The sequence below is a fragment of the Hevea brasiliensis genome, chromosome 14 (assembly GCF_030052815.1).
Source record: "Hevea brasiliensis isolate MT/VB/25A 57/8 chromosome 14, ASM3005281v1, whole genome shotgun sequence".
Classification (NCBI taxonomy): Eukaryota; Viridiplantae; Streptophyta; class Magnoliopsida; order Malpighiales; family Euphorbiaceae; genus Hevea; species Hevea brasiliensis.
The window spans coordinates 25,701,704-25,723,126 of NC_079506.1; the positions used below are offsets into that span (position 1 = coordinate 25,701,704).

The window sequence follows — 21,423 nt, forward strand, 5'->3', positions numbered from 1 at the left end:
ACGCATATCTCATACCGTGGAAAGACAATGAAAATCCTGCACGAATCCTCTTCTGACAAATTTTCACTCTAGAAATGAAAAATTAAAAAAAAAAATTATTATTTAGTCCCTGTATTTTAATGAAAGTATTTACTCAGTTTTTTTTTTTGAAATATACTATTTAATCTCTATAAAAATTTCTTTAAAACTATTTAGTCATTTTATCAAATTTTCTGTTACCCATACTATTCATACTACTATTTAATCTTTATATTTTAAGAAAACTAATTAGTTAATCCCTGTATTTTGAAAAATGTTACTATTTAATTTTTTTATATATTTTAGTGAAATTAATTAGTTAGTTTATATATTTTGAAAAATATATTTTAGATAAAAATAGAAATTTTACTATATCGAGATTAAATCTTAATTTACATTTTTTATAAATTTTCAATTCTTTGGATATTACTTTTATGTTTTCTCTACTTAGAAATAATTTCTTTAATTATTTAAAAATTTAAAGAAACTTATTAACTTTTTTCGTGTAGACAGCTTATAACATTTTTATTGACAAATGAAAACAAAAAGAGAATAAGGAGGAAAAAAGTATGGGTGTAGAGGAAAAAAAAGCATGGAGAGAGAAATATAAAAGGATAAGAAAGAAATAAGGGAAAGAGAATTAGGATAGTTTAAGTATAAAAAATAATTATAAAACTAAATAGTTAATAGAGTCAAATTATAAGAATTAATTAATTTTTTTTTTCAAAATATACAGACTAACTAAATAATTTCACTAAAATAGAGGGATTAAATAATAGATTGATCAATATTGACTAATAGAAAATTTAACGGTAGAACTAAATAGTTTAATAAAAATTTTAAAATATAAGAATTAAATAATTAATTTCATTAAAATATATGAACTAAATAATAATCTTCCCTTAAAAATATCATTGTTGAGTGAATAAGAAAAAATCAATAATAAAAAAAAATTTCTTTCATCATGTGTGACAATGCCAATTTTTTTTCTTTAAATCCTCCCTGCAGGGTGTCATTATTGCGCCACTTTGACTTTAAATTGGAAAAATAAGTTTTTATTATTTTTTTCCTAGATTTTTTTATGTGAGTCCATAGTAAGCATTCAGACAAAAATCTACTGTTTTTTAGCCCTAAAATTTATTAAAATCTATAGTTTATCCTATATATTTTTAAAACACACATATTGATTTGATTCTATGACACTTTAATAAATTCATAAATTAATTTATGTCATCAAATTTACCATTTATTTCCGTTAATTTTAACAAAAGACCAAAATGTTACTATATTTTCAATTTGAACAACTAAGTCCCAAAGATTTAGTGAAATCTATAATTTAGTCCAACTTTATATTTTTACAAATTGATCTTCAATTATTATTATTATTTATAAATAAACTCTTATATTTTTCAAATTGATCTCTAAAATTATAATTATTTACAAAGAAGTACCTATAGTTTTATAAATTGATCCCCAAATATTATAATTATTTAAAAATAAGTCCTTATATTTTTTAAAAATTGATCTCTAAATATTATTATCATTTACAAAAAAAACTCTTATATTTTACAAATTGATCCCTATATATTCATCCCATATCGAGTCTTTAAGTCCCTTGATTAAATATATTCAAATTATAATTATTAAATATTTATTTATCATGTATAATATAATATAATATAATATTTAATGCAAGTTCCGGTTTCTACTTCAAATCCCCCCTTCCTTAATTCCTTTCGGCTCTCAATCGATGATGCCATATCGACACCATAGCCACATAACTCTCAGTTCCTCTTCTCGATTTCTCCTTCATCTTCATATTCACCTTCCCTACAACTCACATCGATGCCATAGCCACAAAGCCCCACCTTCATCTTCATCCTCTTACTCTCAATCTCTCATTGCCTCTCTAGTCACCATCTCGCTTCTCTTCTCATTTTGATGTTCTAATTTATAACCAAGCTTTTCATGAGAGGCTCTCAAATCTCAATCATCCTTGTCTTCCTCACATAGGTGAAACCACAGCCTCATCTCTCGCCACAACAAGAGTAATTAACATATATTCAAGTAATGTTTAGAGCATTTCATCTTTGGTGAACTCTGTGGGATCTATTCGGTGTAAAGGCTATTTGTTTGATTATTGATTTTTATTGGAAAGGCAGCTGTTAGCTGCCACTTATTTTGCATTTATTTAGGGCATTTGTTTAGGAATTTTTGTGTACATATCTGTTCTTACCTTTTGTTGTATGATTCTGATACAATTTTGGTAGTTTAGCTTAATTAGAAACCTATTTGTTAGCTGTAATTTTTTTATATATATCTTTGATTTCTGGGGCAATAAAGATCAGAATTCTTATTCCAAAATTCCTTAGTTCTTTTACATGGTATCAGAGCCATGGCTGATGAAAAGAAAAATGAGAGTTCTGGATTAGGGAAGAAAACTTCTAGTTCTTACACACTGAATTCGAATAACAACCCAGGTAACTTGATTACCCAAGTTCAGTTGAAGGGCGAGAATTACAAAGAATGGGCGTGAGCTATGCGGACTACATTGTGGGCCAAAAAGAAATATGATTTTATTGATGGATCTATCAAGCAACCAGCAGATGACTCACTAGAACTCAAAGATTGGTGGACGGTTAACTCTATGCTGGTTTCTTGGGTGTTTAACACCATTGAACCGACGCTTTGCTCGACCATCTCTCACATGGAGAACATAAAGGATCTGTGGGAGGATATTAAATAGAGGTTCTCGATTGGGAATGGTCCACAAATGCAGCAACTAAGATCGGATCTGGCGAATTATAGATAGGAAGGTCAACCGATTGTGTCCTATTTTGGAAGACTCAACACGTTATGGGATGAAATAAACAACTATGATAAGATACCAATGTGTATCTGTGCAGGCTGCAGATGCAATCTTACCGTTGAATTGGAAAGAAAGCGTGAAGAAGAGAGAGTTCATCAGTTTTTGATGGGCTTGGATGAAGAAGGATACGGAACAGTGCGCTCTAATATTTTGAGCATTGAACCCTTGCCCAATTTGAATCGTGCCTATGCTATGGTTGTTCAGCAAGAGCGGGTGCAAACTATGACACAAACCAAGGAAGAAAGAGGCAATCCTATGAGTTTTGCAATTCGAGCAGGTAGTCGAAATTCAGGGGGGGATAAAGACAAATCCTCAATTTGTTCTAATTGCAACCGAGAGGGACATGATGTTGAAAGTTGTTTCCAGCTGATAGGTTATCCAGAATGGTGGGGTAATAGTCAAAAGCGTGGCAATGGAGCAGGACGTAGTAAGGGAGGAGTTGCTCATGCCAATGCCACACAAGCAACTGGAGTTGATGGTGGGCGTGGAATTGTGACAGATTCAGATCGAAAGGGTCTTAGTGGATTAAATGAAGAGCAGTGGGCTGCTTTGCTGGGCATGTTGAATTCTTGTCAGAATGGTGGCAATGAGAGGCTGATAGGTACGCAGAGAATATTTCCTTGGATTATTGACACAGGAGCTTCCCATCATATGACAGGAATGTTGGCATTTTTGAGTGAATTGCGTGATATTGTGCCATGCTCAGTCAGGTTACCTAATGGAGAAAAGACCTTGGCGGTGAAAGAAGGAACTGTGTTGCTTGGAGGAGACTTGAAATTGCAACGAGTCCTTTATGTGCCAAATTTGAATTGCAATCTGATCTCTGTATCATAACTACTTAATGATTCAAATTTGGTTATTCAACTCACTAACAAAATTTGAGCTATACAGTACCTAAATTCGAGGAACCTGATTGGAGCAGGTGAGCAAAGCGAGGGGCTGTACTTTCTCAAGGGAGTGACATCGGTACATGCTTACAAGGTAACTGATGTGGGGTCTTTTGAGCTTTGGCATAAGAGAATGGGTCATCCTTCTTATAAGGTGGTAGAGTTAATTCCAGAAGCTGGTAGCATTGGTAGGAAAACTAATAAAACTTGTGAAGTTTGTTTTAGAGCAAAGCAAACAAGAGAGATTTTCTTTTCTAGTGACAATAAAGCTGATGGTTGTTTTGAATTGATACATTGTGATTTGTGGGGACCTTATAGAGTCCTAACTTCTTGTGGAGCAATTTACTTCTTAATAATTGTTGATGATTACTCTCGTGCTATTTGGATATATTTGCTGAATGGAAAACCAGAAGTAACTTGTGTTCTTAAGAAATTTGTTGTGATGGTTAAACGCCAATTTGAAAAAAATGTGAAAATTGTCAGAAGTGATAACGGAAGTGAATTTATGTGCTTGAAAGAATATTTTGATGAATAAGGGATGTTGCATCAGACTTCCTGTGTAGGAACACCTCAACAAAATGGCCGAGTGGAAAGAAAATACCGCTATATTCTTAATGTGGCAAGAGCTTTGCGTTTCCAAGCAAATTTACCCATAGAATTTTGGGGAGAATGTGTACTTGCAGCCGAGTATTTGATTAATAGGACTCCATCTATGTTATTAAATGGTAAAACCCCATATGAGATGCTCTTTGGGAAAGTACCTTCTTACAAACACATTCGGGTTTTCGATTGTTTGTGCTATGTGCATAATCTGAATTGGGATAAAGATAAATTTGGTAATAGAAGTCGTAGGTGTGTTTTTGTTGGGTATCCATTTGAAAAGAAGGGATGGAGATTGTATGATTTGGAAACTAAAGAATACTTTGTATCAAGAGACATGGTATTCGCTGAAACAGAATTTCCATATGCAAATGAGAAAACAATGGGTGATGAACTCATTAAAAATGGAGTTGAGGAGTTGGGTGATGAAGTTGATGGTTTAGAGAACAACTTGGGAAAGGAGCACGATGAAAGTGTGGGTAGAGAAAGTGAGGTGAATCCTGAAATGGAAGAATTGATCCATGAAAACAGTGAGGGAGTGGATAGAGGTGAAGTTATTGAAGAGCAACTAGGTAGGGAACAAAGGGCCAAGCAACCTAGTGTTCGTTTGAAGGATTATGTGACAAACGCTATCAAAACAAGGCCCTCGGTATGCTCACCTTCCCAATCTGATTCCTCAGGTACGCCTTACTCTATAGCACATTATGTGGGTTATGATAAATTCTCTACACAACACCGATGTTTTTTGGCAGCCATTACTACAGGACATGAACCAAGCTCTTATGCAGAAGCAGTTAAGGATGAACGGTGGAGAGCGACTATGAGAAAAGAAACATAGGCTTTGGAGGATAATGGTACATGGGCAGTTGAAAATCTGCCATTTGGGAAGAAAGTAATAGGAAGCAAGTGGGTATACAAAATTAAATACAATTCTGATGGAAGTGTTGAACGATACAAGGCGCGGTTAGTGATATTGGGAAATAATCAAGTTGAAGGCATAGATTATCAGGAGACTTTTGCTCCTCTGACAAAAATGGTTCTTGTCGCACCTTTACGGCCGTTCTTCTTTGCAAAGAATTGGGAACTCCATCAGATGGATGTCCAAAATACTTTCTTACATGGTGATATGGAGGAAGAGGTTTACATGAAGATGCCACCTGGATTTGCTTCTCAATCACCAGGGAAGGTTTGTAAACTCCAGAAATCTCTATACAGTTTGCGGTAAGCACCTAGATGTTGGTTTGCAAAATTGGCTGCATCTCTGAAAGCTTATGGATTTTAGCAATCATATTCAAATTACTTTTTGTTCACTTTTCAAGCTGGGACTGCTCAATTGAATGTGCTTATTTATGTGGATGACCTTATTATCTCCAGAAATGATGTTTCCGCTGTACAAAAATTCAAGAACTATTTGAGTCATTGCTTTCATATGAAAGACTTGGGGAAGCTGAAATTTTTCTTAAAGATTGAAGTAGCCAGAAACTCGAATGGTATTTTCTTGTGTCAACGTAAGTATGCGTTGGATGTAATTTCAGAAGTTGGATTACTGGGTTGCAAGCTGGCTAAAACTCCTATTGAACAAAATCACAAGCTGGCCCTTACGGAGAGTGATGATGTGGATGACCCTGCTTAGTATAGGTGTCTGGTGGGACGGCTTATTTATCTAACAATAACTTGGCCCGAGTTGTCTTATTGTGTGCATATTCTTGCTCAGTTCATGCAACAACCGAAGAAAGCTCATTGGGAGGCAGCTGTTAGAGTTGTGCATTATTTGAAAGGAAATCCAGGTCAGGGTATACTACTGCATGCCAATTGTGATCTCAAATTGTCTACTTATTGTGATTCTGATTGGGCTAGCTGTCCTTTGACGAGACGGTCTTTGACCGGTTATTTTGTTCTTTTGGGTGAATCCCCTATCTCATGGAAGACTAAAAAGCAACAAACAGTGTCTCACTCATCCGCTGAAGTTGAATATCGGTTTATGAGTACTATAACTTGTGAACTTAAATGGTTGAAAGGATTATTGAATTCTCTTGGTGTGGCAAATACTGAACCTATGAATTTGTATTGTGATAGTCAGGTAGCTCTGCATATAGCTACTAATCCTGTCTATCATGAACGTACCAAGCATATTGAAGTGGACTGTCATTTTATCTGTGATGAGATATTGAATGGTAATATTCGAATAGATTACGTACGTAGTTCAATGCAACCTGCAGATATCTTCACAAAGGCGTTGGGAAAGGATCAATTTAACTTTCTTCTTCGCAAGTTGGGCATTCGAGATCTCCATGCTCCAACTTAAGGGGGGGTATTGGAAAGGCAGCTATTAGCTGCCACTTATTTTGGATTTATTTAGGGCATTTGTTTAGGAATTTTTGTGTGCATATCTGTTCTTACCTTTTGTTGTATGATTCTAATACAATTTTGGTAGTTTAGTTTGATTACGAACCTATTTGTTAGCTGTAATTTTTTTATATATATCTTTGATTTCTGGGGCAATAAAGATCAAAATTCTTATTCCAAAATTCCTTAGTTCGTTTACAATTTTGCTTGTATTATGTATGCATGAGAAAATTTGTTATTAATTCTAAGAAAGTTGTTGAAAATTTGTACAACCTATGATTGATTTTATTTATTATTAACTGGGTTTATTTGATTTTTATTATTGTTTCTTTGAGGACACATATTTTATTGATTGGGTATGAATGTTTTCTTGAATACTCTCTAAGATCACTTATCATAAACTGAGATTTGAGAACACGGATTACTGTAACTTGAAACAACTAATTGACTTAACTGCAACTTTAATTTTGAGGATTCGAGTTGATTTATCCAGATTTTATGAGTATTGTGAGGTTTTATCAATTTCTTGTGTGCCTAATAACATGCTTAGTGTAGAATCCCATTAAGTATTATTCTTAATCCTTGGTTGAAGCACCCAAAGGAGAAATCCCAGTGATAGATAATAAAAAAATTAGACTTAATTAACTTAGATCTAGAAATAAACTAAGGATTAAGAAGATTAATAGATTGATTAAGGAACCTAATGGGTCTTAATTAATTTTAACCCCACAAAAGTAGGATTAAGTTAATTAAGGCACTCTTTGTCTCACTCGAAAGAGTATTCAAAGGATTTAAGAATTAATCTCCTTAAAACCCTTGATTTCCATGTGATTGGATAATCAATTTAAAATCTCAAAATAGCTTGAACATGAAACCCAAAACTCCTGAATTACCCCTTTTATCATTGTTAATTGTTAATTTTTATTGATCATTACTTTAATTTTCGCCCTATTTCATTTGTTGAATCTATTTCCTATAATTTTAGTTAAAATTTTCCATATAGATCATTTCTTAGTTGAATTTGCAAATATACCCTTTAGTTCCTAATCTCTTCATTTAATTACTTTTTAGTTTAGATTTAGTTAAAACTAGTTTATTTCTATATCGAAAATTCAATCATTAACACAACTTTTTGAGGAAACGATATCTTATCTATACTACTTGTGCGACCCATGCACTTGCGGTTGGACCACATCAAGTTTTTGGTGCCATTGTCAGGGAATTGTTTGTTTAAGATTAAATTCTTGATTATTTTAGTTGTTTATAGCTTTTATCTTCATTATCTTTTTATTTTGGGTTTGTTTGTTCTTTTTAAGTATCTTTTTTATCTTTTATGAGAAGAGCCAAAACCACAAGTGACACATCTCTATTATTTAATCCTAAAATTGAGAAGTTTTGTAAAGCCAATAAGAAAGAAACTAGAAGAAGAAAAGAAGCTTTGAGAGCAGCTGAAATTGAACCATAAATGGTTGAAGAAAGAGTTAGAATTGGTGGTGGTAATGGCGAAAATAATCGAAACAATGAGAATGAAGCTCGTGGGGAAGAAGTTATCAATGCTAATGTGCCTAGGGGAAGTATGATGGATTATGCATTCCCTGTTTTGATGACTTGAGAGAGAGCATTGCAAGACCAAGGATTGATGCAAACAGCCACAAGATGGATTTTGGGGTACTACAGATGATTTAGAATTCTCAATTTGGAGGTCATCCTTCAGAAAATCCTCATACTCATCTTAAGAAGTTTGCTATGATTTGTGATATGCAAAAGCAACCTAGAGTATCTGATGATGCAGTAAGGTTGAAGTTATTTACATTCTCTTTGAAGGATAGGGCGCTGGATTGGCTTGATTCTCTATCGCACAATTCAATTACAAATTGGGAGTAGTTCACTGATGCATTTCTTGCATAATACTTTCCATTTGGAAAAACACAAGAATTAAGGAATCAAATGATAACTTTTAGACTAAGAGAAGATGAAACTCTCTATGAATCATGGATGAGATGGAAAGAGTTGGAGAGACAATGTCTACATCATACCATTCCTAAATGGATGATAAATTAGAATTTTTATACAAATGTCACTTATGCTATCAGAGGAATCATTGATGCTCAAACTAGAGGAGAGTTCATTTTGAAGCATGAAGATAAAGCTTATGAGTTATTAGAGAAAATTGTAAAGAACACTCATCTTTAGATTAGTCTAAGAGTGCTAGCTCCAACATAAAAGAGACAAGCTACTGGGATGTATGATATTGATCCATTCAATATGATCAATGCCAAATTTGATGCACTTACAAATGTCTTGGCAAAGAAAATGGAAGATTTAAGTATGCTGGTTACTTCATTATCCTTGAGAAATTCTCAACAAGTTACTTATGCAGAAGGAAATACCAGTTGTGGAGCAAATTTCAGTGAACAAGCTACCTATGTGGGGAATTATAGAAACAAGCAGATGGGCAATCCCTATTCTCAAACATACAATTTAACTTAGAGGAATCATCCCAATTTTTCATGGGAAAATCAGCAAAATCAAGCACCAAATCAGAATTTTCAACCACAGCAGCAAGGAAATCCCTATCAACAGAATATGCAACCATTAACTAATTTTCAGCAAAGGAATACACATCTTGCACCTCCACCCAAACAGCAAAAGCAAGGTTCTACCACAGAAGCTTTGTTACAATAAATTCTTACCAATCAAACTAAGCAAGATGAAGATATGAGAGAAATGAAAGTGAGATTAGAGCAGCTGTAGACACATGACAGAATGTTAAAAAACCAGATTGCACAGCAAGCATCCTTTTCAGGTACCAAGTCTATGGGAAAGCTTCCAAGTCAGCCAGAAAACCCAAGAGAACAATGTCAAGCCATTACATTAAGGAGTGGGAAGGTAGTAAACAAATGGGAAGAATGAAAAGAGAGAAAAAGATAAAGATATTGAGGGAGATGGAAAACAAGATAGTGAATAAAAAGAAAGTTCAAGGAAGAGAAATGAGGAAGTTAAAGAGAAAGAAGAGAAGTATATACCTCTAGAGCCTTACAAACCACAACTTCCTTTTCCACAAAGATTTCAAAAAGCCAAACTTGACAAGCAATTTGGGAAGTTTTTAGAGGTCTTAAAGAAACTATACATAAATGTGCTTTTCATTTATGCTCTTTCAAAAATACCCTCTTATGTAAAATTTTTGAAGGAAATACTCGCAAATAAGAGAATACTTGAAGATCATGAGACTATAGCTTTGATAAAAGAGTTTAGTGCCATACTTCAAAGGAAGCTCCCTCCTAAGCTTAAAGATTCAGGAAGTTTTTCAATTCCATGCCACATTGGGGAATCATGTTCTACAAAAGCTCTATGTGATTTAGGGGCTAGTGTTAGCCTTATGCCCCTCTCTATTTATGAAAAGCTCAACATGGGAGATCTTAAACCAACCCACATTTGTCTTTAGCTAGCTAACTGATCAATTAAATATCTGGAAGAGATTTTAGAAAATGTGCCTTTGAAGGTTGGAAAGTTCTACATACCAGTTGATTTTGTTATCTTGGACATGGAAGAAGATGCTAATATTCCAAATATTCTAGGGAGGCCCTTCTTAGCTACAGCAGGAGCATTAATTGATGTCAAAGGTGAGAAATTAACTCTTAAAGTTAGGGATGATCAACTAGTGTTCAACATTAATAACATGATAAAGAAACATCATTCCAAAGCTGATTCTTGTTTGAGAATTGATATCATTGATGAGCTTGTTAAGGAGCATTTCAGAAAGAGATATCCGATAGATCCACTTGAAAATTGCTTAGTTCATGGAGGAAACATAGATCATGATAATCTTCATGTGGCTGCATTTGCTCAACACTTGGAGAGCAATCCACCATTTATCTCAGCTTCAGTTTTAAAGCCTACATAAAAGGAAAAAGTTGAGATTAAGCAACCATCATTCCAGGAGGAAGATGCACTTATGGTAGAACTTAAACAACTTCCTTCTCAACTCAGGTATGCATTTCTTGGCCCCAATGAAACTTATCCAGTAATTGTTAATGCAAATTTGAGCACTTTAGAGGTTGATAAGTTGTTAAGAGTTTTGAGGCAATATAGAAAGGTTTTAGGATACACAATAAATGACAATAAGGGAATAAGCCCTAAATTGCACATGCATAGAATTATTTTAGAGGACAATTGTGAACCATCTATTAAACATCAGAGAAGGTTGAACCCAAATATGAAAAAAGAGGTTAAAAAGGAAATTCTAAAATTGCTTGATGCAGGAATAATATATCCTATCTCAGACAGTATATGGGTGAGTCTAGTGCATGTGGTCCCTAGTTGGCGAATGTGCATAGATTACAGAAAATTGAATAATGCCACTAGAAAATATCATTTTCCACTTCCCTTCTTTAATCAAATGTTAGAAAGACTGGCTAGACATTCTCATTTTTGCTATTTAGATGGATATTCGGGTTTTTTCCAAATCCCTAACCATCCAAAAGATTAAGACAAAACTACTTTCACTTGCCCATATGGAACCTTTGCCTATAGAAGAATGCCATTTGTGCTATGTAATGCACCAACCACTTTTCAAAGGTGCATGATGGCAGTATTCTCAGATCTCATTGAAGATATAATGGAGGTTTTAATGGATGACTTTTCTGTTTATGGATCTTCATTTGATAATTGCTTGGCTAATCTTTCTATAGTTTTGCAGCATTATGCAGACATTAACTTAGTTTTAAACTAGGAAAAGTGTCATTTCATGGTTCAGGAAGGGATAGTGCTTGGACATTTGGTGTCTAGTAGGGGAATAGAGGTCAATAAAACTAAGGTTGAAGTCGTAGAAAAGATGCCCCCTCCAACCAATGTCAAGAGAGTTTGAAGCTTTTTAGGACATGCTGGGTTCTACATGTAACACCCCTCACCCGTCTACAATGTACCTGAGCAAGGTGTGCTACATTCGGTGCTGGAGCACCCTATTTTATCTTACTTTATTCCTTTAAAAATTTTAATTCATACTCAATTTATGTATCAAAATTCTCAAACTTCATAATTTACATGATTTACAAGCTAATTTCATAAATTCATAATTTACATGATGTACAAATTAATTACAATACCATAATTTACATTACAATTAATAACTAATTATAAATATATAAAATAACTTTTGTGAGCCCTATCTGTATGCATTGTTGAGGAGGTAACAACTTGAACACTTCTGACACTTCTATAGATCCGGACTCCAAAATCCCAGTCTAATATCCACTGGACTTTATCTTCAGTACCTTTGCGAAGGAAACAAATCCATCGCACTAAGTATTCCTGCTTAGTGGTGCAATAATATAATAAGAAAATAATATATAGAAATAAGAAAAACTGAAGTATAATTCTAAGGTATAATTTAGATCATCGGGTATCAATTAAATTTGGTATGATATTTCTAATGTCAACTATCTTATATTCTATTTTGTCCCTCTTTGGAAGTGCCGAGTTTATACAGTAATAATATTTGATATACAGATTAATTCTAGGAGTATTGTATTTTTTGTTCCTACAATTCTGAAAATTTCATTTGTACTACTTGATTCAGTTATGTTTTCATTGCTAATCTTTTTCCTCATTTCATTCAATACTTTCTAATGTTTTTAATTACTAATGTTTTTAAATAATTTCAATAATCTACACTACCCAAGTAACCTATGACAGGCTGACTAAACTAGATAACGGGTCATTAGCACTGGACACCGCGATGCCTCGGGCCGTCATACCATGGGACGTAGAACGTCCATCACGTATGTAGTCAGTATGGCTAAAAAGCCATGATAACATATAATCGGGCATAAAAGCCATGAGTGTGGGCATAAAGCCATGAGTGCGGGCATAAAGCCTTATGTTGTACTGCTAAAATAATACCTTATTGGCATGCCAATCTATCCAATCTAACACACGTGTCTAGGCAATACATGGGTACATAGTACAATTAAATGTTAATATATTATTTTTTTTATGACTTCATTATTTCATGACAAATTCTAATTATAATTTATAACATTTCAATTCTATTCCTAGCAGAAGTATAAATTTTTAAAATACATTTCTACATAAATTTTACCTTCATCATAATTCATATATTTATTCATTATATCATTTGTGTTGATCACATTTCACAACAATGGTTCTCATAGACTATTGTACTCAAAATATTTTTCCTTTCTACAATAATGAGAACTAATGTCTCATTCATACATTAACATAATTCATTTATTCATTACACTATTTATATATAAATTATCAAGTAATCCATGAATATTTCATGGATACTCTATATTTATCATTTAGCTAATTTATTACACAAATTTACAGGTGCCTAGGTTCAAGCATTTTTCATTTATATGTACCTAGATTCAAGTATTTTCATTTGTATTCATAAAAGAAACCTAAGTCTCAAATATTATTTGTACATCCTTTATACCTTTAATATTTCATTTATAGTCATTTATAAATCACATTTCAAATTAAATTAACAATATCCCCTAAGTTCTACTTGTGATGAAAATACAACCCTCATCTACACATTTACATAATTTAAATATTCATTAAATCATTCAAGTGGGGCACCTTTCATTCTATTAATTTTGGTTGTTACTATTCACTTGGCCATTCGTACACAAAAGGACTTTTTAATTCATAATAGATTTGTTAAGCCTAAGTTCACTAAGATATCACATTTAGCATTTTATTTTTGTTGGCATTGATTTCCAATACCATTTCAAAGTTTATTTTATATTATTCAAAATTTTCAGATTTCATACCTTAAGTTTACTATTCTATTAGTGGAAATTTGACAAAATTCTATTCATAAAAGTTGTTCCTTTATGTGTCTTCTTTAATTTACTTTTTTAATCACTCCATTTGGAGTTTTGTAGTTCAAGTTATGGTCAATTTACCATAATTGGCCGGATTGGTCCTTACCCAGATTTTCTGGGCAAATTTGGTTCTGCCAGATTTGGTGTCCTAACTTGGACTAGCAATTTGAATTGGTTAGGTTCAGAATTTGAGCTTCTGTTCTTCATGAAAGTTGTTCTAAATTGTCTTATCTTTCCATTGATATAAAATTCAGGTCATTTTGGATATTTCTACACTGAGTTATTGCTAAATGAACAAACACTATTTATTTGGTCAATTTCTAGGACCAGCAGGTTGGTTACCCAGATTTGGTCAATTTTTAGGATATTCTAAGTTTGTTTTCTGGGCAGGGTTTCTTCATCAAAGTTGTACTATTATGTGTCTAGTTTCATGTTAAATTGGCCTTGTACCAATTGCACCTACAACACTCAAGTTAAAGCTGCCCAAACTTGCTAGACTCATATCCAGCCCTGCAGGTCCTATGAGGCAGCATACCCAACCTCAAATTCAAAGCCATAATTCACTTCAATTCCTCATCAAACACAGCCAAATGGTCACTAATTGACCATTAGGACTTCTATTCACCAACACATGAGCAAAACCCTAACTTCATGCCTCAAACCCTAATTCTTAAATATCCATTCATGCACATACATCAATTCAACATACTTAATGATGTTATAAGTCTCATATTCATATTCAAAGCCACCCATAAACAATTTTAACTCATTCAAAACTCATCAAACACTTTAATCATCAAGGCTGCCAAAAATTGAAGTTGGTCCATACATGATTATTTTCTTTCAATTCCTTAAATTTCCAACTCAATTCATGCTCCCAACATGAAATCTAAAGAGAAAGTAAAGAGAAATAGCACTAACCTCTTTGAAAGCTAACCCCAAGCTTGATAAACTTCTTGGCTTCCCTTCCTTTTTACTGCCTAGGGGTTGTTCAAGGTGCTAGGATTAATTTTTATGAAGACAAATAGTAGGTTTGGGGTGAGATAAGGAAGGAAATAAAGCTCAAAAATTCATCAATGGTGCAAGGCTCATGGAAGTGTCTCGGCAAGCTGAAGAAGAAGAAGAAGGAAAATCTGATTTTTCTTCTTTGATTTTTATCTCTTTTAATTCTTTTAAGAAAGCTTATTGCAATGTGATTGGTGGAGGCATGTTAAATGACATCATCTTATGTCATAATTCTAATTTTTATTCATTTTCTTTTCTTTTCTTTCCTACTCATTTTCAATTTAATTTTTAGCAATATTTATTTATATTTTATGTCATATAATTCACTTACTTAAATGGACAAGTTGGTCAAAAATCGTGTCTGAAGGCTAAATGACCAAAATGCCCTTCGTTTGACTTAAGGAGCCAAAATTGCCTGTACAGATTAATAAAATTCTCCTAACCTTTTCTTGGCATTCTAATGCTACCTAGGGCTCCATAAATCTTCTCTGGTATCCCAAAAATTATTTCACGGGATTCCCCTCGAGTTTAGGGTTACTAGCTGTCTTCATCGCTACTTTCCATTGGGGTCACCCATCACCGGGGCACCGGCTCATTTAACTTTGTTGTATTTTATTTCTAAAATTTTTTCTTAATTTTTCTTACACTTATTTGAATTATTTATGACTCCTTACTCTAGTATAAATATAGTTCCAAACATTCTAGCTCTCCGGACTGACACTGATCACCGGAATAGTAAAATGTACGGACTTGCTAAAGTGAGGGTGTTACACTACAGGTGCTTTATTAAAGATTTTTGAAAAATAGCTAAACCTTTGTCTAATTTGTTAAGTCATGATACACCATTTGTATTTGACCAAGAGTGTTTGAATGCCTTTTGCAGGTTAAAGGAAGCTTTTATTACTGTACCAATCATGTAATCACCTGATTGGAGCCTTCCTTTTGAAATTATGTGTGATACTAGAGCTTATGCAATTGGAGTTGTTCTTGGTCAAAGAAGAGACAAAAAGGTTTATGCTATTTATTATGCTAGCAAGACACTGGATGAGGCTCAGAACAATTATACAACTACTGAAAAGGAATTCCTAATAGTTGTTTTTGCATTGAAAAAATTCAGACCTTACATTATTGATTCAAAGGTGGTTGTATTTTCAGATCATGCAGCCATTAGGAATTTACTCCATAAGAAGGAGGCCAAACCTAGGCTCATGAGGTGGATTCTGCTACTACAAGAGTTTGATTTGAAAATTAGAGATAAGAAGGGAGCTAAAAAAGTAGTTGCAGACAATCTAAGCCAGTTGAAGGTGGATAATGAAGAAATGGATGCAATTCCTATTGATGAGTTTTTCTTAGATGAGCAACTTTTCTCTCTTATTATTAAATTACGATGGTATGCAGACTTGGTGAATTATCTATCTTACGGAGTGCTACCTCTAGAAATGAAATGGCAGCAGAAGAGGAGGTTCTATAGGAAGCAAAATTTTACACTTGGGATGAGCCCTTGTTGTTCTATAGATGTGGGGATGGATTGATCAGAAGATGTATTCCTGAGGAAGAAATTAATAATGTCATGCATAAGATTATGGAGGGCACTTTGGAGTTTCAAAAACTGCTAGTAAAATTTTATAAGCTAGTTTCTTTTGGCCAAATTTTTTCAAGGATGTTAAAGAATTTGTGTCAAAATGTGATAAGTGTCAAAGGAGTGGAAATCTATCGAAGAGAGATGAAATGCTCCTACATGGCATCTTGGAGATTGAGCTATTTGATGTATAGGGGATAGATTTTATGGGCCTATTTCCACCTTCTTATGGCAACAGATACATTCTAGTGGGAGTTAACTATATATCAAAATGGGTGGAAGCCATCGCAACTCCTACTAATGATGCTAAGGTGGTAATCAAGTTCCTAAAAAAGTTTATTCTAAATAGATTTGGAGCTCCAAGAGCAATTATTAGTAATGGTGGCACTCACTTTTGTAATAGGCAATTTGAAAGATTAATGAGGAAATATAGTGTAGTAGTACATAAGATTGCTACTCCATATCATCCCCAAACTTCTGGTCAAGTTGAAATTTCTAATAGAGAGCTCAAACACATCTTGGAGAAAATAGTAAATAGTTCTAGGAAAGATTGGTCCATCAAATTAGATGATGCTTTGTGGCCATACAGAATGACTTATAAGACCCCCATTGGCACTACTCCTTTTAGGTTAGTGTATGGCAAGTCTTATCATTTGCTCATAGAGCTAGAGCTTAAAGTATATTGGGCTATTCAGACCTTGAACTTTGATATTAAACAAGCTGGTGAGAGAAGATTATTGTAACTCAATGAGCTTAAGGAGTTAAGAAGAGATGCCTATGAAAATGCTTGCATATATAAGGAAAGAACCAAGGCTTAGCATGATAGGCATATTAGGAAGAAGGAGTTCAAAGAAGGTGACCTTGTTTTATTGTTCAATTCTAGATTGAAAATATTCCCAGGGAAACTCAAGTCTAGATGGACTGGCCCATACATAGTTGTTAGGATTTTTCTTCATGGAGCAGTTGAACTTTGGAGTGAGTGATCAAGGAATTTTAAGGTTAATGGTCATAGGTTAAAAAATTACATCACTGGAGAGCCACTTAAAAAAACAGGTTGTTGCAAGCTTTCTGATCCTAAAACCCCATTTTAGTAACAGTGAATCAAGGGTCAAGCTAAGGACCGTAAATTAGTTCTCTTGGGAGGCACCCCAAGTTCTTTTATTTTGTTTTTGTAGAGTTTATTTTAGTTGTATTGTTTTTATTTTGTTTTAGATCCCCCTCAAATTCAATTTTGATATTGTTTATTTTGTCTTTTGTGGATTCTTTTACTGAAGAAAAGAGATACTGTTATGATGAAAAGTGCTCTTTCCTTGACTTCTAAGTCCCTATTTGGTCTAAATTGATTCTTTAATTTTGTTTCTTATGTGTAGATTTCTGCTATTATTGCATAACCTATGCATTAGCTTTTCAGCTTTTGAACAAAAACTTATGGAGGACTTACTGTCACCACTTACATCATCTAAAAAATGGTCGAGGTTTGATGTTCCAACTCATAAATTGCTTTTTTGAAGTGAATTTTTGTGGTGATTGTTAATTTTTGAGGTTTGGGAGTTGATTTAGTTTGAAAATTTTAAATTTGTTGTGTTAAGGTTTGTTGAGATTTGATGACAGTAATTTGGTGTTCTTGGATGTGATTTGGTGTAATTTTGAGTTCTAGTATGTTTAATTTTTGGTAATGGTGCATAAGGGCAAGTTTTCTAACTTTGGAGTGTAGAAATGCAAAATTCTGCAGATTGCTTGCTGATTTCACTATTCACATGAGTTGCTTACATTGCCTATTATTTTTAATCTAGTGAATTTGTGTTGTGATGCATTTTCTTGCAATTTTGGTGTTAATTTGAATGTGTTTGGATCAGTTCAATTGATATTTTCAAAGAAAATATGTAATTTTGCAATTAAAAATTATTTTTGGACTGAGTTACAGGCATTGCAGCTTTGTTTTTTAGTGTTTCTTTGATTTTGAAAGGTGCATAATCTACTGCATAAGCCATGCAAGAATCTGTGTTGTTCATTTTTCTTTTATTCATATCTGCCAAAAATGCATGCCCTATTGCATAGCCTATGCACTTTCACGCTGGGAATTTCAGTTTTTCCAATATTTTTGTTGAAACATGCATGGCCTATTGCATAAGCTATGCAACTTCACGCTTGGCCTTCATCCGCTTCATTTTTCATTGCTAAAATTTGCATAACGTCCTGCATAAGCTATGTAGTTTCACGCCATACTTATGCATCTTCATGCATAACCTATGCACCTTTAAAAAACTGCCCTAACCCACTATGCTCTCCATTTTTCGCGCTATCACTTCCCCTCTCTTCCATCCTTCCTCATTTCTCGCCATTTTCTTTCCCTTCTTCTATATTTTTGCCAAAACTACATTCCAAAACCTCATTTTCCTCTATTTTTCCCTTCTCCACTCATTTTTTATTCTATTTCCATGGCTTCCTCTCCTCCACCTTCACCCCAAGGATCACCATTACACATTGAACCTCTTGCTGTTCAATTCTCTGACCCACAATCACCCCTACCACAAACTTTACCTCCCTCAACCTACAAAAGGAGGCGCTCTAAAAGCACAAAGCCTACCTCTGCCTCTCCACCACCTGAAAAGCACAGAGAGCAAACCCAGGAAACCCCAATTTCGACATCATCACCCACAAATATAAAAAAAGCCTCCACTGTAAAATCTAAGGCTATAAGTGTGCAACGAGCATAGCTCGCAGTTCAATCTCCACCCTCCAACAAGCAAAAAGCCTCTACTTCTCATTCTGCTCCTCCTCAGCTATCATCCATTTTACCTTGGCCCTTGGTTAGCAATGAGCATAAGGTAGCATTTAGGAGATTGAAAGATAGAGAAATCACTGCTACCAGGTATATTGCAGAGGATGTTTTACAGTCTATTGGGCTTTATGATGATGTATTTGCTTATTTGGAAGGGTTGGGGGGGGGGGGTAGATTTTGTAAGAAAGTAGGAAGCAGTTTATCCAGCTTTAGTTTTGGAATTTATATCTTCATTCTTTGCTGAACTTAAGTTTTATGAAAGGACATTTAAGCCTGTCATGAAATTCAGATGCTTAGGATAGAACATGGAGTTAACTCTTGATACATTTCATGAAATATTTGGGTTTGATATGAATGGGCTATTTAGGGTGCCTTACAAGAACACCACTGCATTAAATACTAGTATTTGGGATGACATTCAGTTTTGGAAAGAAATTTCTAATGATTATCACAGATTTTCCTCCGGTAGGTCCAAGGACTCTTAAATTAAGGACCTAGCCCTTAAGTATATTCATAAATTGATAGCACATACTATCCTAGGAAGAGGATCTAACACTGGTACTCTTAGTAAGTTAAATATTTTCATTTTGTGGTGTGCTAAAAATAAATTTAAGGTTGCTCCAGGATATTTCTTTTGTGAGCACATCCTGCATATAGCTAGTAAACCAACAGGTGCCATAGTTCTTGGTGGGCTAATTAGTACAATAGTGAAGCATTTTGGCTTTGACCCTGCAATTCATAACATTCCCTTTATCCAAGATACATTCTCTTTTGATGCTGCCTTTTTATATAAAAATGGCATTGGAGCACCTATGCCCCATCCTCTGTATCTCCTACTGCAGCACCAGTCTAGCAACAGCAGTCATTTGCTTAGCTAGCATAAACAGAAGCAACAGAACCTACATAGACAACCTCTACAGCTGGACCTTCTTCCACTAACCCTCCACCATTCAACAGCAAGGCCTTGTTCACTTACTTGGAAAGGCTTAGTGATGATATCTATGCTGTGGATATGAGACTAGATTCTAGAATTGATAACTTAAAGGATCATAATGAGTAGTTTTTTTTATCTGATCATGGAAACCAGAGAAAAATAGAACAAATTGGAACATATGATGTAGTAGCTTATGTCCTTCTTAGACATGCCTCCTCCACCTCCCTCACCTCCATCCCAGCATCACCAACTATGCTCAATTTCTGCAGTTGACCCTTCTGATAAGGGCAAGACTACATAATTAGATTGATTTCTATTTTTATCTGGCATAATTCATAGCAGTTCTTTCTTTCTTTTTATACACTGTTTTAAACTCTTGCAATTACTGGAACAATCTTAATTTCATTTGCTTAAATGTTTACTGTTTGGAAATACATTTCTATGGATATTGCTTCTATGTTTTTCAATGTTTACATATATGATTTCCATTCTAATTGTGCATACTTGTATCTATATCTCCTCGAAATGTAGTTATTTTTTTTTAGTTGTTCCTACATTCAATAGCATTGCTGTAGGTTCTGGATAATTGCATAAGTTATACAGTTGCTTATGCAACTGTTTATACCAACACACCATTTTTGCATAGCTTATGCAATTCACTTATGCAACATAAATTCTGAATTCTTAAGCATAATCTTAGTTGCTCCAGGCATATTTTCCTCATTTCTTTTCAACTCTTACCCGTCCACCACTATGTTTTTAACTTTTTGAGATTCATGGTGCACTACCTTAGACATTGAGGACAATGTCCAATTTTGAGTTTAGGGGTATGCATTAATACATTGCAAAAGGTTTTTCACATTTTAGTATAGGTACATTTCATTTTATTTCATTTGCATACTTACATTGTAAATATATTGCACATATGCACACATTACATTTCATTTAGAAATCATACCAGATAGATATTATATATATATATAGATACTAGACTATCATATTTAGTTAATGCATTGCTCATTTTTAAGAACCATGCATTCATGAAATAAATTTTTGCATAAAATTTTTGCCAAGTCCTTTGAGTAATGAAAGTTACTTAGCAGAGTAATTCAGTTTACCTTTAGTTGGGTTTGAGGATTGAAAGTTTCCTTGGGGATGCAAAGTTTTGAAGTGTTTGCCCTTTCCTATATCTTCTTAGCCAAAAAGCCACCCAACTAGTCATTTAGAGATGGGATTATTTAGAGAGAGCTATAGAATAAAAGGTAGTCAAGTGATGTCTCACCAATCTTAGAATAAATTTTCGAAACCTTTCGATGTGAAATACCAGCTTGTACTTGAAAAGAGAAATGATTAGACATTCTTTGATTTAAACCTTCTCATTTAAACCTTTGGCCTTTACTCCTAATTAAAATTAACCCTTTGTAAACCCCTTTGAGCTTACATTATTCCTAATTTTTCTTGGAACCCTTATTTCTACCTAGCCAATAGACTAAACACTACCTACCCTTTCATGAGAATAATTGTCGCAAGGTATTTTGCGGTCGCCCGG

The 21,423-nt window shown here is 34.0% G+C and overlaps 1 protein-coding gene and 1 non-coding gene across 2 annotated transcripts; one reads left to right on the top strand and one right to left on the bottom strand.

Moving 5' to 3' along the window:
* Positions 1–2,557: 2,557 nt before the first annotated feature.
* On the top strand, positions 2,558–5,212 carry LOC131172918 (uncharacterized). Its single transcript, XM_058134466.1, has 4 exons — positions 2,558–2,745; positions 2,932–3,592; positions 3,779–3,988; positions 4,325–5,212. The coding sequence occupies exons 1-4, from the start codon at positions 2,558–2,560 to the stop codon at positions 5,210–5,212; spliced, it is 1,947 nt and encodes a 648-aa protein (XP_057990449.1).
* Positions 5,213–8,651: 3,439 nt separating this feature from the next.
* On the bottom strand, positions 8,652–8,759 carry LOC131173699 (small nucleolar RNA R71). The gene has a single exon (XR_009144012.1). It is a non-coding gene; the product is annotated as a small nucleolar RNA R71 (small nucleolar RNA).
* Positions 8,760–21,423: the final 12,664 nt, after the last annotated feature.